This window comes from Nerophis lumbriciformis, linkage group LG26, assembly GCF_033978685.3.
Source record: "Nerophis lumbriciformis linkage group LG26, RoL_Nlum_v2.1, whole genome shotgun sequence".
Classification (NCBI taxonomy): Eukaryota; Metazoa; Chordata; class Actinopteri; order Syngnathiformes; family Syngnathidae; genus Nerophis; species Nerophis lumbriciformis.
In genome coordinates, this window is record NC_084573.2 from 7,487,501 (window position 1) to 7,502,500 (window position 15,000).

Sequence of the window (15,000 nt, forward strand, 5' to 3'; positions counted from 1 at the left end):
GTGAACCCACACCAAACAAGAATGACAAACACATTTCGGGAGAACATCTGCACCGTAACTCAACATAAACACAACAGGACAAATACCCAGAATCCCATGCAAACCCCTCCCACCTCAACCGACGCACAGAGGGGGGGGGGGGGGGGATTTGGTGGTAGCAGGGGTGTATAATGTAGCCTGGAAGAGTCAGGGCTGCGTGGGATTCTGGGTATTTGTTCTGTTGTGTTTATGTTGTGTTAAGGTGCAGATGTTCTCCCGAAATGTGTTTGTCATTCTTGTTTGGTTTTGGTTCAAAGTGTGGCGCATTATTAGTGAGAGTGTTAAAGTTGTTTTATATGGTCACCGTCAGTGTAACCTGTGTGGCTGTTGACCAAGTATGCCTTGCTGTCACGTTCGTGTGCGAGCTGAAGATGCAAACTGCATAACAAGGGGTTACGATGGCACGCTGTTAATACAGATGCTGTTAATACAGATGTAGAGGGCGCCAAAGGCTGCACTATCATGGCACGCCCTTATTATAACTGTAAGTGTGAAAATCGGAGAATATTAATCCCGGGAGTTTTCTGCGAGAGGCATTAAAATCCGGAAGTCTCCCGGGAAATGGGGGAGGGTCGGCAAGTAAGCTGCTGAGCCGCATCAGAGTGATCAAAGAGCCGCATGCGGCTCCGGAGCCGCGGGTTGCCGACCCCTGATGTAGTCGATTAAAATCTTTTTTACAAGAGCGACCTGGCCGAGAGGGCAGCAAAAACATACATACATAGCAGTCACACACTTTAGTTAAAAGCACAAATTACTTAAACAATAAACATAAAAACACGCAATAGGTAAAAAATGAAATGTTTCAATAAACAAGTTTACAGTGCCTAATAGAAACCGCTTCTCCATCCTTTAAAATGGCCTGAAATTCCCCCGAAAGGATCAGTTCAGGCAGCCTCAGATTCTTTAGTATTTCATTCCATGACCATGAAACAGCAAATCTGAAGACTTTTTTTTTTTTTTTTTTACTGAGACTTAGTTGGCTCTAGGGACCAACACACCAAGGATGTCCTGTGACCGAAAACTGTAGCGACTGGAGTCTCCATGAGCACATAAATAAGGGAGAACCAAACCAAGAAATGATTTATATTTTAAAACCATCCATCGAGAAAATTTGCAGACTGTCAGAGATGAACAGTTTGCATACAAAGTGCAATGGTGGACAAGGTTGCCACAAGCAGTAATAAAACGTAAGGCAAAGTGATATTCAAATAAGTGTCTGGTGCATTCATAAAAAGCAAGTCTCCATAATCTACACTGCAAAAAACTGAAATATAAGTAAGGTGAAATATCTCAAATAAGGCTGATATTTGCTTATTTTCTGTCTGATAAGATACTTCTTCTCACTAAGCAGATTTCATGTTAGAGTGTTTTACTTGTTTTAAGTGTTTTGCTACTAAATGATCTCAGTAAGATATTACAGCTTGTTGCTGAGATTTGATGACCTATATTGAGTAAAACATGCTTGAAACTATTTTTGTCCAAATGTCCAAAACACACCCAGCAATGGTGCACAAGAAGGCGGGGAAGAAGAGGGGAAAAGGTGGCCAAAATGGTCAAAAGTCCCAATTTTGTCCAAAATACCTCCCCGGCAAAAGTCCCAAAAATGTTCAAAACACCTACCCAGGTTAGAGTCCCACATGGAGTGCCACAAGTCTTAAGACTCGAACCCGGGTGTGATTTTTGAATACCTCCCCCGGGTTCCAGCGTTCCAAAACTCACCCAGCAAAGTCCCACGGGAAGTGGGGGAGAAAAGTGAGAAAAGTCGTCAAAAGTCCCCAAAAATTTTCAAAATACTTACCCAGGTTCGAGTCCCCACAAGTCCCGGCATGCCCAAAATGTCCATAACACACCCAGCCGAGTCCCACAGGGGTGAGGGATAAAAGTTGGAAAAGTCGGCAAAAGTCCCAAAAATGTTCAAAACACCTACCCAGGTTGGAGTCCCACATGGAGTGCCACAAGTCTTAAGACTTGTGGCACTCGAACCCGGGTGTGATTTTTGAACATTTTACCGACTTTTCTCACTTTTCTCCCCGTCTTCCCGTGGGACTTTGCTGGGCGCGTTTTGGACATTTTGGGCATCCCGGCCGGCGGCGGGACTTGTGGGACTCGAACCTGGGTAGGTATTTTGAAAATTTTTGGGACTTTTGGCGACTTTTCCAACTTTTATCCCCCCCTCCCTGTGGGACTCGGCTGGGTGTTTTGTGGACATTTTGGGCATCCCGGAACTTGCGCGGCCATACATAGATTTTATGTTATAGTGTTTTACTTGTTTTAAGTGTTTTGGTCCTAAATGATCTCAGTAAGATATTACAGCTTGTTGCTGAGATTTGATGACCTATTTTGAGTAAAACATGCTTGAAACTATTTTTGTCCAAATGTCCAAAACACACCCAGCAATGGTGCACAAGAAGGCGGGGAAGAAGAGGGGAAAAGGCGGCCAAAATGGTCAAAAGTCCCAATTTTGTCCAAAATACCTCCCCGGGTTCCAGTCCCACGAGTCCCGCCGCAAGTCCCGGGGTGCAAAAAATGTCCAAAACTCACCCAGCCAAGTCCCACGGGAAATGGGGGAGAAAAGTGAGAAAAGTCGTCAAAAGTCCCCAAAAATGTTCAAAATACCTACCCAGGTTCGAGTCCCACGAGTCCCGGCATGCCCAAAAGGTCCATAATACACGCAGCCGAGTCCCACGGGGGTGGGGGATAAAAGTTGGAAAAGTCGGCAAAAGTCCCAAAAATGTTCAAAATACCTACCCAGGTTGGAGTCCCACATGGAGTGCCACAAGTCTTAAGACTCGAACCCGGGTGTGATTTTTGAACATTTTATCGACTTTTCTCACTTTTCTCCCCGCCTTCCCGTGGGACTTTGCTGGGCGCGTTTTGGACATTTTGGGCATCCCGGCCGGCGGCGGGACTTGTGGGACTTGAACCTGGGTAGGTATTTTGAACATTTTTGGGACTTTTCTCACTTTTCTCCCCGCCTTCCCGTGGGACTTTGCTGGGCGCGTTTTGGACATTTTGGGCATCCTGGCCGGCGGCGGGACTTGTGGGACTTGAACCTGGGTAGGTATTTTGAACATTTTTGAGACTTTTCTCACTTTTCTCCCCGCCTTCCCGTGGGACTTTGCTGGGCGCGTTTTGGACATTTTGGGCATCCCGGCCGGTGGCGGGACTTGTGGGACTCGAACCTGGGTAGGTATTTTGAACATTTTTGGGACTTTTGCCGACTTTTCCAACTTTTATCCCCCCCCTCCCTGTGGGACTCAGCTGTGTGTGTTGTGGACATTTTGGGCATCCCGGGACTTGCGCGGCCATACATAGATTTTATGTTAGAGTGTTTTACTTGTTTTAAGGGTTTTGGTCCTAAATGATCTCTGTAAGATATTACAGCTTGTTGCTGAGATTTGATGACCTATATTGAGTAAAACATGCTTGAAACTATTTTTGTCCAAATGTCCAAAACACACCCAGCAATGGTGCACAAGAAGGCGTGGAAGAAGAGGGGAAAAGGCGGCCAAAATGGTCAAAAGTCCCAATTTTGTCCAAAATACCTCCCCGGCTTCCAGTCCCACGAGTCCCGCCGCAAGTCCCGGGGTGCAAAAAATGTCCAAAACTCACCCAGCAAAGTCCCACGGGAAGTGGGGGAGAAAAGTGAGAAAAGTCGGCAAAAGTCCCCAAAAATGTTCAAAATACCTACCCAGGTTCGAGTCCCTACAAGTACCGGCATGCCCAAAATGTACATAACACACCCAGCCAAGTCCCATGGAGGGACGGGGGGATAAAAGTTGGAAAAGTCGGCAAAAGTCCCAAAAATGTTCAAAATACCTACCCAGGTTGGAGTCCCACATGGAGTGCCACAAGTCTTAAGACTCAAACCCGGGTGTGATTTTTGAACATTTTACCGACTTTTCTCCCCGCCTTCCCGTGGGACTTTGCTGGCCGCGTTTTGGACATTTTGGGCATCCCGGCCGGCGGCGGGACTTGTGGGACTCGAACCTGGGTAGGTATTTTGAACATTTTTGGGACTTTTGCCGACTTTTCCAACTTTTATCCCCCCCCTCCCTGTGGGACTCGGCTGGGTGTGTTGTGGACATTTTGGGCATCCCGGGACTTGCGCGGCCATACATAGATTTTATGTTAGAGTGTTTTACTTGTTTTAAGTGTTTTGCTCCTAAATGATCTCAGTAAGATATTACATCTTGTTGCTGAGATTTGATGACCTATATTGAGTAAAACATGCTTGAAACTATTTTTGTCCAAATGTCCAAAACACACCCAGCAATGGTGCACAAGAAGGCGGGGAAGAAGAGGGGAAAAGGCGGCCAAAATGGTCAAAAGTCCCAATTTTGTCCAAAATACCTCCCCGGGTTCCAGTCCCACGAGTCCCGCCGCAAGTCCCGGGGTGCAAAAAAATGTCCAAAACTCACCCAGCAAAGTCCCACGGGAAGGCGGGGAGAAAAGTGAGAAAAGTCGGCAAAAGTCCCCAAAAATGTTCAAAATACCTACCCAGGTTCGAGTCCCCACAAGTCCCGGCATGCCCAAAATGTCCATAACACACCCAGCCGAGTCCCACAGGGGTGGGGGATAAAAGTTGGAAAAGTCGGCAAAAGTCCCAAAAATGTTCAAAACACCTACCCAGGTTGGAGTCCCACATGGAGTGCCACAAGTCTTAAGACTTGTGGCACTCGAACCCGGGTGTGATTTTTGAACATTTTACCGACTTTTCTCACATTTCTCCCCACCTTCCCATGGGACTTTGCTGGGCGCGTTTTGGACATTCTGGGCATCCCGGCCGGCGGCGTGACTTGTGGAACTCGAACCTGGGTAGATATTTTGAACATTTTTGGGACTTTTGCCGACTTTACGCTACATATTTATTATTGAAGTCACAAAGTGCATTATTTTTTTTAATATGCCTCAAAACAGCAGCTTGGAATTTGGGACATGCTCTCTCTGAGAGAGCATGAGGTGGTTGAGGTGGGCAGGGTTGAGGTGTGGGGGTAAATCTAAACGGAATACAAAGATTTGCAACTCATTTTCAACCCATATTCAGTTGAATATGCTACAAAGACAACATATTTGATGTTCAAACTGATAAACATTTTTTTTTTTTTTGCAAATAATTATTAACTTTAGAATTTGATGCCAGCAACACGTGACAAAGAAGTTGGGAAAGGTGGCAATAAATACTGATAAAGTTGAGGAATGCTCATCAAACACTTATTTGGAACATCCCACAGGTGAACAGGCTAATTGGGAACAGGTGGAGGCCATGATTGGGTATAAAAGTAGATTCCATGAAATGCTCAGTCATTCATTCACAAACAAGGATGGGGCGAGGGTCACCACTTTGTCAACAAATGCGTGAGCAAATTGTTGAACAGTTTAAGAAAAACCTTTCTCAACCAGCTATTGCAAGGAATTTAGGGATTTCACCATCTACGGTCCGTAATATCATCAAAGGGTTCAGAGAATCTGGAGAAATCACTGCACGTAAGCAGCTAAAAGCCTGTGACCTTCGATCCCTCAGGCTGTACTGCATCAACAAGTGACATCAGTGTGTAAAGGATATCACCACATGGGCTTAGGAACACTTCAGAAACCCACTGTCAGTAACTACAGTTGGTCACTACATCTGTAAGTGCAAGTTAAAACTCTCCTATGCAAGGCGAAAACCGTTTATCAACAACACCCAGAAACGCCGTCGGCTTCGCTGGGCCTGAGCTCATCTAAGATGGACTGATACAAAGTGGAAAAGTGTTCTGTGGTCTGACGAGTCCACATTTCAAATTGTTTTTGGAAACTGTGGACGTCATGTCCTCCGGACCAAAGAGGAAAAGAACCATCCGGATTGTTATAGGCACAAAGTTGAAAAGCCAGCATGTGTGATGGTATGGGGGTGTATTAGTGCCCAAGACATGGGTAACTTACACATCTGTGAAGGCGCCATTAATGCTGAAAGGTACATACAGGTTTTGGAGCAACATATGTTGCCATCCAAGCAACGTTACCATGGACGCCCCTGCTTATTTCAGCAAGACAATGCCAAGCCACGTGTTACATCAACGTGGCTTCATAGTAAAAGAGTGTGGGTACTAGACTGGCCTGCCTGTAGTCCAGACCTGTGTGGCGCATTATGAAGCCTAAAATAGCACAACGGAGACCCCCGGACTGTTGAACAACTTAAGCTGTACATCAAGCAAGAATGGGAAAGAATTACAAAATGTGTCTCCTCAGTTCCCAAACGTTTACTGAGTGTTGTTAAAAGGAAAGGCCATGTAACACAGTGGTGAACATGCCCTTTCCCAACTACTTTGGCACGTGTTGCAGCCATGAAATTCTAAGTTAATTATTATTTGCAAAAAAAAAATAAAGCTTATGAGTTTGAACATCAAATATGTTGTCTTTGTAGCATATTCAACTGAATATGGGTTGAAAAGGATTTGCAAATCATTGTATTCCGTTTATATTTACATCTAACACAATTTCCCAACTCATATGGAAACGGGGTTTGTAATATCCATACAACCTTTCATTACAAGAAGAATTTTACAAGGGTGTGTCATTTGTATTCCACCTTCCTAATTGGATCCAAACGACCTTGTCATAGAATTTAGATAACAACATAGATTTGACCTTCTTCACCGGGGCCCAAAACAGTGCTTTCAATGCCAATGTTTGCTCATGTCTCCGTTCCTCTTGCAGGTTGGACCAAGTTTGCGCGGCTGACCCGGGCGCTGACCCAAAACCGCCCCGCGCTGCAACAGCTAGCGCCCATCAGCAAGCATGAAGTCAGCCATAAGCAGTCCAGACTGGCCGAGGTGAGCATGGCTTGGATAAGATCCCCTGCTGAGATGTGAGGGTAACCGTGGCAACCCATGTCTCTGCTTTAGTACCTGTGTTCGCCTATTAGTCAAGGATACTTCAGATACAGGACTTGGTCACACTGATTTGGTTTTTATTTTGGAGCCAATAATCAAATGCAGTAAAATTGAGCTAAACATGAATATAATATGTCAGTAAACAGCTGGAGAAGGCTTTAAGTTGTTTTATGAGGGCCTGAGCAGGGCCCCGTAATAGGGCCCTATTGATATTGCTTGGTTTTTTCTTCTATACGTTTGGACGCCTTTTTTCAGGCCTTAATATGCATGAAAAGTCCCCATATTTTGCATCAATTTAATATATTTGGAGTCCTGAATATGACATTTCAAAATTGTCTCTCTAGCGCCACCTTTAAAATGAGCAAGAATTATTTCCCCCAACAGTTTCACGTATCGACGCAAAAATCGCAGGGGACGTCTATCATGACGGGATGTACGTTAAAGTCTCAGGAACCCATACCTGAAAACGAACAGGAAGTCAGCCATCTTGGTTTTCGTCTTCCATTTTTTTGGCGAAATATAGGGGTCGTACTTTAACGAACTCCTCCTAGGGACTTTGACCAAATATGTTGCAATTAAAATGACAGATACTACACATAGAGGTGATGATAAATTGCGAATATATTTTACCTACGCCATAAGATGTGGGCGTGGCATGGCGCCAAACTTTGCTCTAATGGTTTTTGGCCATTTTTCGGTGAAATAAAGTGTTCGTACTAAAAACAACTCCTCCTAGAGACTTTGACCAAATGAGTCGCGGTTAAAATGACAGATACTACACATATAGGTGATGATAAATTGCGAATATATTTTACCTACGCCATAAGATGTGGGCGTGGCATGGCGCCAAACTTTGCTCTAATGATTTTTGGCCATTTTTCGGTGAAATAAAGTGTTCGTACTAGAAAGAACTCCTCCTAGGGACTTTGACCAAATGAGTCGCGGTTAAAATGACAGATACTACACATATAGGTAAAGATAAATTGCGAATATATTTGACCTACGCCATAAGATGTGGGCGTGGCATGGCGCCAAACTTTGCTCCAATGGTTTTTGGCCATTTTTCGGGGGGAAAAAGGGGTCTTGCTTGAAGGAACTCCTCCTAGGGACTTTGACCATGTGAGTCGGGGTTAAAATGACAGATACTACACATATAGGTGATGATAAATTGCGAAACAAAATGTCTTACGCCATAAGAAGTGGGCGTGGCATGGCGCCAAACTTAACTCCAATGGTTTTTGGCCATTTTTCCGGGAAAAAGTGGTCGTACTTTAACAAACTCCTCCTAGAGACTTTGACCTAAGGAGTTGTGGTTAAAACGACAGATACTACAATATAGGTGATGATAAATTGCGAAACAAAATGTCCTACATCATAAGAAGTGGGCGTGGCATGGCGCCAAACTTTGCTCCAATGTTTTTTGGCTATTTTCCGGGGAAAAAAGGGGTCGTACTTGAAGGAACTCCTCCTAGGAACTTTGACCAAGTGAGTCGTGGTTAAAATGACAGATACTACACATATAGGTGATGTTAAATTGCGAAACAAAATGTATTACGCCATAAGATGTGGGCGTGGCATGGCGCCAAACTTTGCTCCAATGGTTTTTGGCCATTTTTTGGGGGGGGTCGTACTAGAAAAAACTCACCCCTAGGGACTTTGACCAAATGAGTCACGGTTAAAATGAGAGATACTACACATATAGGCGAAGATAATTTGCGAACAAATTATGTTTATGCCATAAGATGTGGGCGTGGCATGGTGCCAAACTTTGCTCCAAAGGTTTTTGGTAATTCTTTGGGGGAAAAAGGGGTCGTACTAGAAAGAACTCCTCCTAGAGACTTTGACCAAATGAGTCGCGGTTAAAATGACAGATACTACACATATAGGTGATGATAAATTGCGAACAAATCATGTTTATGCCTTAAAATGTGGGCGTGGCATGGCGCCAAACTTTGCTCCAAAGGTTTTTGGCCATTTTTCAGGGAAAAAAGGGAGTGGTACTTTAACCAACTCCTCCTAGGGACTTTGACCAAATGATTCGTGGTTAAAATGAGAGATACTACACATGTAGGTGATGATAAATTGTGAACAAATTATGTTTATGTTCTAAGATGTGGGAGTGGTATGGCGCCAAACTTTGCTCCAATGGTTTTCGGCCATTTTTCAGGGAAAAAAAGGGTTGTACTTGAAGGAACTCCTCCTAGAGACTTTGACCAAATGAGTTGTAATTAAAATGAGAGATACTACACATATAGGTGATGATAAATTGTGAACAAAATATGTTTATGCCATAAGATGTGGGCGTGGCATGGCGCCAAACTTTTCTCCAACGGTTTTTGGCCATTTTTCGGTGAAATAAAGGAGTCATACTTTAACGAACTCCTCCTAGAGACTTTGACCAAATGAGTCGCGGTTAAAATGACAAATACTACACATATAGGTGATGATAATTTGCGAACTAATTATGTTCATGCCATAAGATGTGGGCGTGGCATGGCGCCAAACTTTGCTCCAATGGTTTTTGGCCATTTTTGGGGAGGGAAAAAGGGGTCGTACTAGAAATAACTCCTCCCTCGGGACTTTGACCAAATGAGTCGCGGTTAAAATGACAGATACTACACATATAGGTAATGATAAGTTGCGAACTAATTATGTTTATGCCATAAGATGTGGGCGTGGCATGGCACCAAACTTTGCTCCAACGGTTTTTGGCCATTTTTTGGCGAAATAAAGGGGTCGTACTTTAACCAACTCCTCCTAGGGACTTTGACCAAATACGTTGCAATTAAAATGACAGATACTACACATATAGGTGATGATAAATTGCGGAAAAAAATGTCCTACACCATAAGATGTGGGCGTGGCATGGCGCCAAACTTTGCTCCAAAGGTTTTTGGCCATTTTTCGGCGAAATAAAGGGGTCGTACTTGAAGGAACTCCTCCTAGGGACTTTGACCAAATAAGTCGCGGTTAAAATGACTGATACTACATATATAGGTGATGATAAATTGCGAAACAAAATGTCCTACGCCATAAGATGTGGGCGTGGCATGGCGCCAAACTTTGCTCCAATGGTTTTTGGCCATTTTGGGGGGAAAGAAAAGGGGTCGTACTAGAAAGAACTCCTCCTAGGGACTTTGACCAAATGAGTCGTGGTTAAAATGACAAATACTACACATATAGGTGATGATAAGTCGCGAACAAATTATGTTTATGCCATAAGATGTGGGCGTGGCATGGCGCCAAACATTGCTCCAATGGTTTTTGGCCATTTTTCCGGGGGAAAAGGGGTCGTACTTGAAAGAACTCCTCGTAGGGACCAAATTACTCGCGGTCTTACATGACAAATACTACACATATAGGGGATGATAAATTGCGGGGGGGAAATTCCTACGCTATAAGATGTGGGCGCGGTATGGCGGCAAACATTGCGGCAAATGTGTGTTATTACACGAAAAGGTAATAACACACATTTAGATCTTAATTTTATTTTATTTTATTATTCTGAGCAGGGCCCTATTGAAATTGCTTAGTTTTTTTCTTCTATACGTTTGGTCGCCTTTTTGAGGCCCTTGACATGCACGAAGAGTCCCCATATTTTGCAGGCGTGTCGGGTATGGCGAAATTTTTTATTTTTTGGGGATCCTGAAATTTTTGGTGGTAGGTCAGGGCATCGGGAAGGACGTGACGATGGACTCGCACTTAGCAATACTGCTACTTGCTGGATCTGTTTAGCACACAACCTCTAAAACTTGTAGGTCATCCTCCTTATATTCAGGCTCAAAAATAGAAGTTTCTGGATCACCATTTGTCCCAAAGTAGTCTTTGTTGTCTCTCATGAAGTCTGCCACGATTATTAGTGTTGTTGTTAAAGAGAAAAGCGAACGTGGTGATACGTCTGTGAATTTAATGTGCAAAATCCGTAAATATTACATGTCAACAGTATATAAAACAGAGGTTTTTTAGGCGCTTTAAAGGCTACATTGTTAGCTGATATTCGCTATCGTTCTTTTAATATTTAGAATGCATAAAACAAGAAAAACATACATTCTTAGGATTGTGAATGCTTGGAAAAATGGACTGTAGCAAACATTTAAAGTAAAGTTAAAGTACCAATGATTGTCACACACACACTAGGTGTGGTGAAATATGTCCTCTGCATTTGACCCATCCCTCTTGTTCACCCCCTGGGAGATGAGGGGAGCAGTGGGCGGCAGCGGTGGCCGCGCCCGGGAATCATTTTGGTGATTTAACCCTGTGGAAGTCGCTTCCTAGCAGCTCCACTGTAGACATGGCACAAGAGCCAAGCGTGCAGGTTTAAACAAAGTTGTAATGTTTTTCACAAGATTTTCCAAAGTGTTTTTCGGCATGTCGTGACGTTGACGTCACTCCCAATCCTCTCTCTCGCTCTGCTCCCGACCGCTTACTGTTAAAGACAACAGATGATTAGATTAACACGTACCACCTGTGAAATCTAATCGCCTGCCAGCTGTGTCTCGCCGTCAGCACATGCCCCCGCTGGTGCTCGGACAGCGGCGGTGACTTTTCCTCCTACAGGCAGCGCTGATTGCACCTGCCCCCACAAACCCCACAATTCCAACTGTCACGTTCAAACACTGAGGACATCTATTAAACAAGACAAAAGGCAAGGAATCAAACAGAGACAGAATTCAATTTGGACTCAATATTGAGGAGAGACATGGCCACTGCACTCTCTGTACAGTCCTGCACCACGCTCTGACGAAGAAGGTTTTCGTCTCCTCTTTATTACAATATTCAATGTTCACGCACCAACACATGTCTCAGCAGGAATGGGGAGTATGTAAAACAGTCATTGTTTTCGGTCGCTTTGAAGACCAAGAAGTGGGATTTCTCGGGCTTGGGCTCTTCCTGGATCCAGCTGGGGCAGGTGTTGGAGGACAATGGATAACCCCTCCCGTCTCCTGACCACAGTTGCTTCAAAAGGGCAGCGGGTCGTAAATAGCGTTGACTTCAAAGAGAGTTTGTTTAACACTTCAAAGAGAGTTCCTCTGGAGGTTGAGCAGATCCTGCCATCTGTCCGTGTTGAAATCACAGTGGAGTTTTACGAGCCTTCTTCCTCTTGTTAGGCCTCGAAAGACAGCATTCATAATACAACGTTTCTTTTGTGATAACTTACAAACAATTATTCCAACACCAACCCTTGATGCTCAGTGCCAAGCAGGGAGGTAAAGGGTCCCATTTTTATAGTCTTTGGTATGACTCGGCCGGGGTTTGAACTCACAACCTACCGATCTCAGGGCGGACACTCTAACCACTAGGCCACTGAGTAGGTATATTTGGTATTGTTGTGTCGGACCAGTTCTTCCTACCAGGGAATCTAAGTTACTGGTCAATCCCAAGTTCTTTCGATGACATATGCTGAGTAAGAAGGACCATCAAGACAGAATTGGAATATTTTCAAGTTTATACCAAAGCTTTAGGAGATCAGTTTAATCAATACATTCATATCGGCTGCTCTAGTTGATCTGGCATTCCAATGGAAAAGGCAACTCCTTTGCACACAAAGAAAACCCCCATCTTTCCCCCGCAACACTGATAAGGAACCAGTGGGGGGTTGTATTTCACATTCCTGATGGTTTAAGACACTAAACAGACAATCTGAAGACAAAGCGAGACTGGTAGAATATACAAAGGAAAAGTTTGTATGATCAAACATGGCTATGAATAGAGAAATAACTCTTAAACATATATGCATCCTCCACAGTACCAATAAGTAAATAAAGATACAAAGGTAGTTAACCGTCCTAATGTTAACTAACAGCAGCATATGGCTGAAACCTCCCTGCTCTTTTCATTATTTCTGCACAACTAAACCTTCTTATGAAACATTCACCGCTACATTCCAACCACTTTACCGCCGCCGACTGAACACGCAGACTTAAACGCCATTACACACTTTTTTGCGCACAAGTGCGTTCTGTGGACGCACGCCAGCAGTTTTCCTGCAGCGTCATCAATGTTTCACGCGTGTGTCTTGTGTTGGAGGATTGTGAAACTGGAGAAAAAAACCACCACAAGAGATGGAAGGTCTTGCGTTATTCATGGCTGTTGTTTGATGGAGGTGTGTGCTGCAATCACACTTTTTTTCTCAGGAGGACATGTTGATTTTATTGGAGTGATGCCTCCTCAGGAAGGAAGGAAGGAACTAAAGTCAGCAGGCAGACTTTTAAATCAAGGGGTCTTCATGTCTTTGGCTTCGTTCATACTGTGGGTCGATTCCCATTTCTTTGCCCATATGAGATTTTGTCATGTCCTCATTACTGACCCAGGCCTCTTTTGTATGTGGAAATGAATCAAATATACCATATTTTCCATATATAAGTACAGTCGTGCTCATAAGTTTACATACCCTGGGAGAATTTATGATTTCTTAAAAATGGGCTGCATGGTCAAGTCGCCAGAAGAAAGCCATTTCTGCGCAAATGTCACAAAGTATCCCGCCTACATTACGCCAAACAGCACAGAGACACGCCTCAAAACTTCTGGAACAAAGTAATTTGGAATGATGGCTTTTTTCTGGGCACTTGACCATGCAGCCCATTTTTCTTCAAGTGCCTCTTTATTCTGCATCTTGAAACAGCCACACCACAATTTTTCAGAGAGTCCTGTATTTCAGCTGAAGTTATTTGTGGATTTTTCTTTGCATCTCGAACAATTTTCCTGGCAGTTGTGGCTGAAATCTTTGCTGGTCTACCTAAATCCCTCATTTTCCACTTCTTAATCAGCGTTTGAACGCTGCTGATTGACCATTGTCAATTCCTTGGATATCTTTTTATACTCCTTTCCTGTTTTATGCAGTTCTATTACCTTTCCTCACAGATCCTTTGGCAATTCTTTTGCCTTCCCCATGACTCAGAATCCAGAAACATGTGTGCAGCACTGGATGAAAGATGCAATGGTCTGTCAGAAGCCCAGAAACTCACTCACCTTTTATACACACACATTAATTACAAACAAACATGTCACAGGTGAGGATTGGAACCTTGATTAGCCATTCAAACCTGTTTGTGTCAACTTTTGTGCATGTTATCAGATCAAAGTCACTGGGGTATGTAAACTTTTGATCAGGGTCATTTGGGTACTTTCTTTTGTCATTTTGATTTAAAAAGAGTTGATTGCCAATAAATAGCTTCACACAACCATTAAGCATGGGTGGAAGAAAGGTTTTTGTGTTATCGTTCATATTCTCTGAAGAATGGCCAAGAAATCATAAATTTTCCCAGGATATGTAAACTTATGAGCACAACTGTATATAAGCCACACCCACAAAATGTTTGTGAAAAAAACCTTTTTTCCATATATTAGCCGCACCAGGGCAGCACGGTGGATCAGGGTTTAGTGCGTGTGCCTCACAATACGAAGGTCCTGGGTTCGATCCTGGGCTGGGGATCTTTCTGTGTGGAGACTGCGTGGGTTCTCTCCGGGGGCGACTTGTCCAGGGTGTACCCCGCCTACCGCCCCAATGCAGCTGAGATAGGCTCCAGCACACCCCCCGTGACCCTGAAAGGGACAGGCGGTAGAAAATGGATTGATGGATGGATATTTACGTTGTGAAATGAGTTATTTACACAGAAATATTGTACAAATGTTTATTTACGTACCTTAGAGCAGTGGTCCCCGGTACTGGTCCGTGGATCGATTGGTACCGGGCCGCACAAGAAAAAAAAAAAAAAACATCACAACAAAATTAGGCATAATAATGTGTTAATTCCACGACTGTATATATCGGTATCGGTTGATATCGGAATCGGTAATTAAGAGTTGGACAATATCGGAATATCGGCAAAAAAGCCATTATCGGACATCTCTAGTAGTAATACACCTTTCCACCACTTGTGGCAGTCATGACTGTCTCAAACAAACAGAATAAGTCATAGAGATGTTCCTCAAGCGCAAAAATTATGACTAAAGTGGTGTTTGTATTTTAATTTGACTGACTATTGATTTATGAAATATATATATTGTTATAATTAATTGTCATTAATTTAGTTAGAATTTATTAATTTGAGCAATGGTTAATTGTATGTACATTTATTTTTCTTTA

General features: G+C 43.5%; 1 protein-coding gene across 1 annotated transcript in view; it reads left to right on the forward strand.

Annotated features, from left to right (window-relative positions):
- Nucleotides 1–15,000, forward strand: part of kcnh5b (potassium voltage-gated channel, subfamily H (eag-related), member 5b) — a 177,366-nt gene that overhangs the window by 30,098 nt on the left and 132,268 nt on the right. The window contains exon 6 of the mRNA XM_061987485.2: nt 6,739–6,854. Coding sequence (XP_061843469.2) covers nt 6,739–6,854 — 116 coding nt within the window. The remainder of the gene's footprint in view (nt 1–6,738; nt 6,855–15,000) is intronic.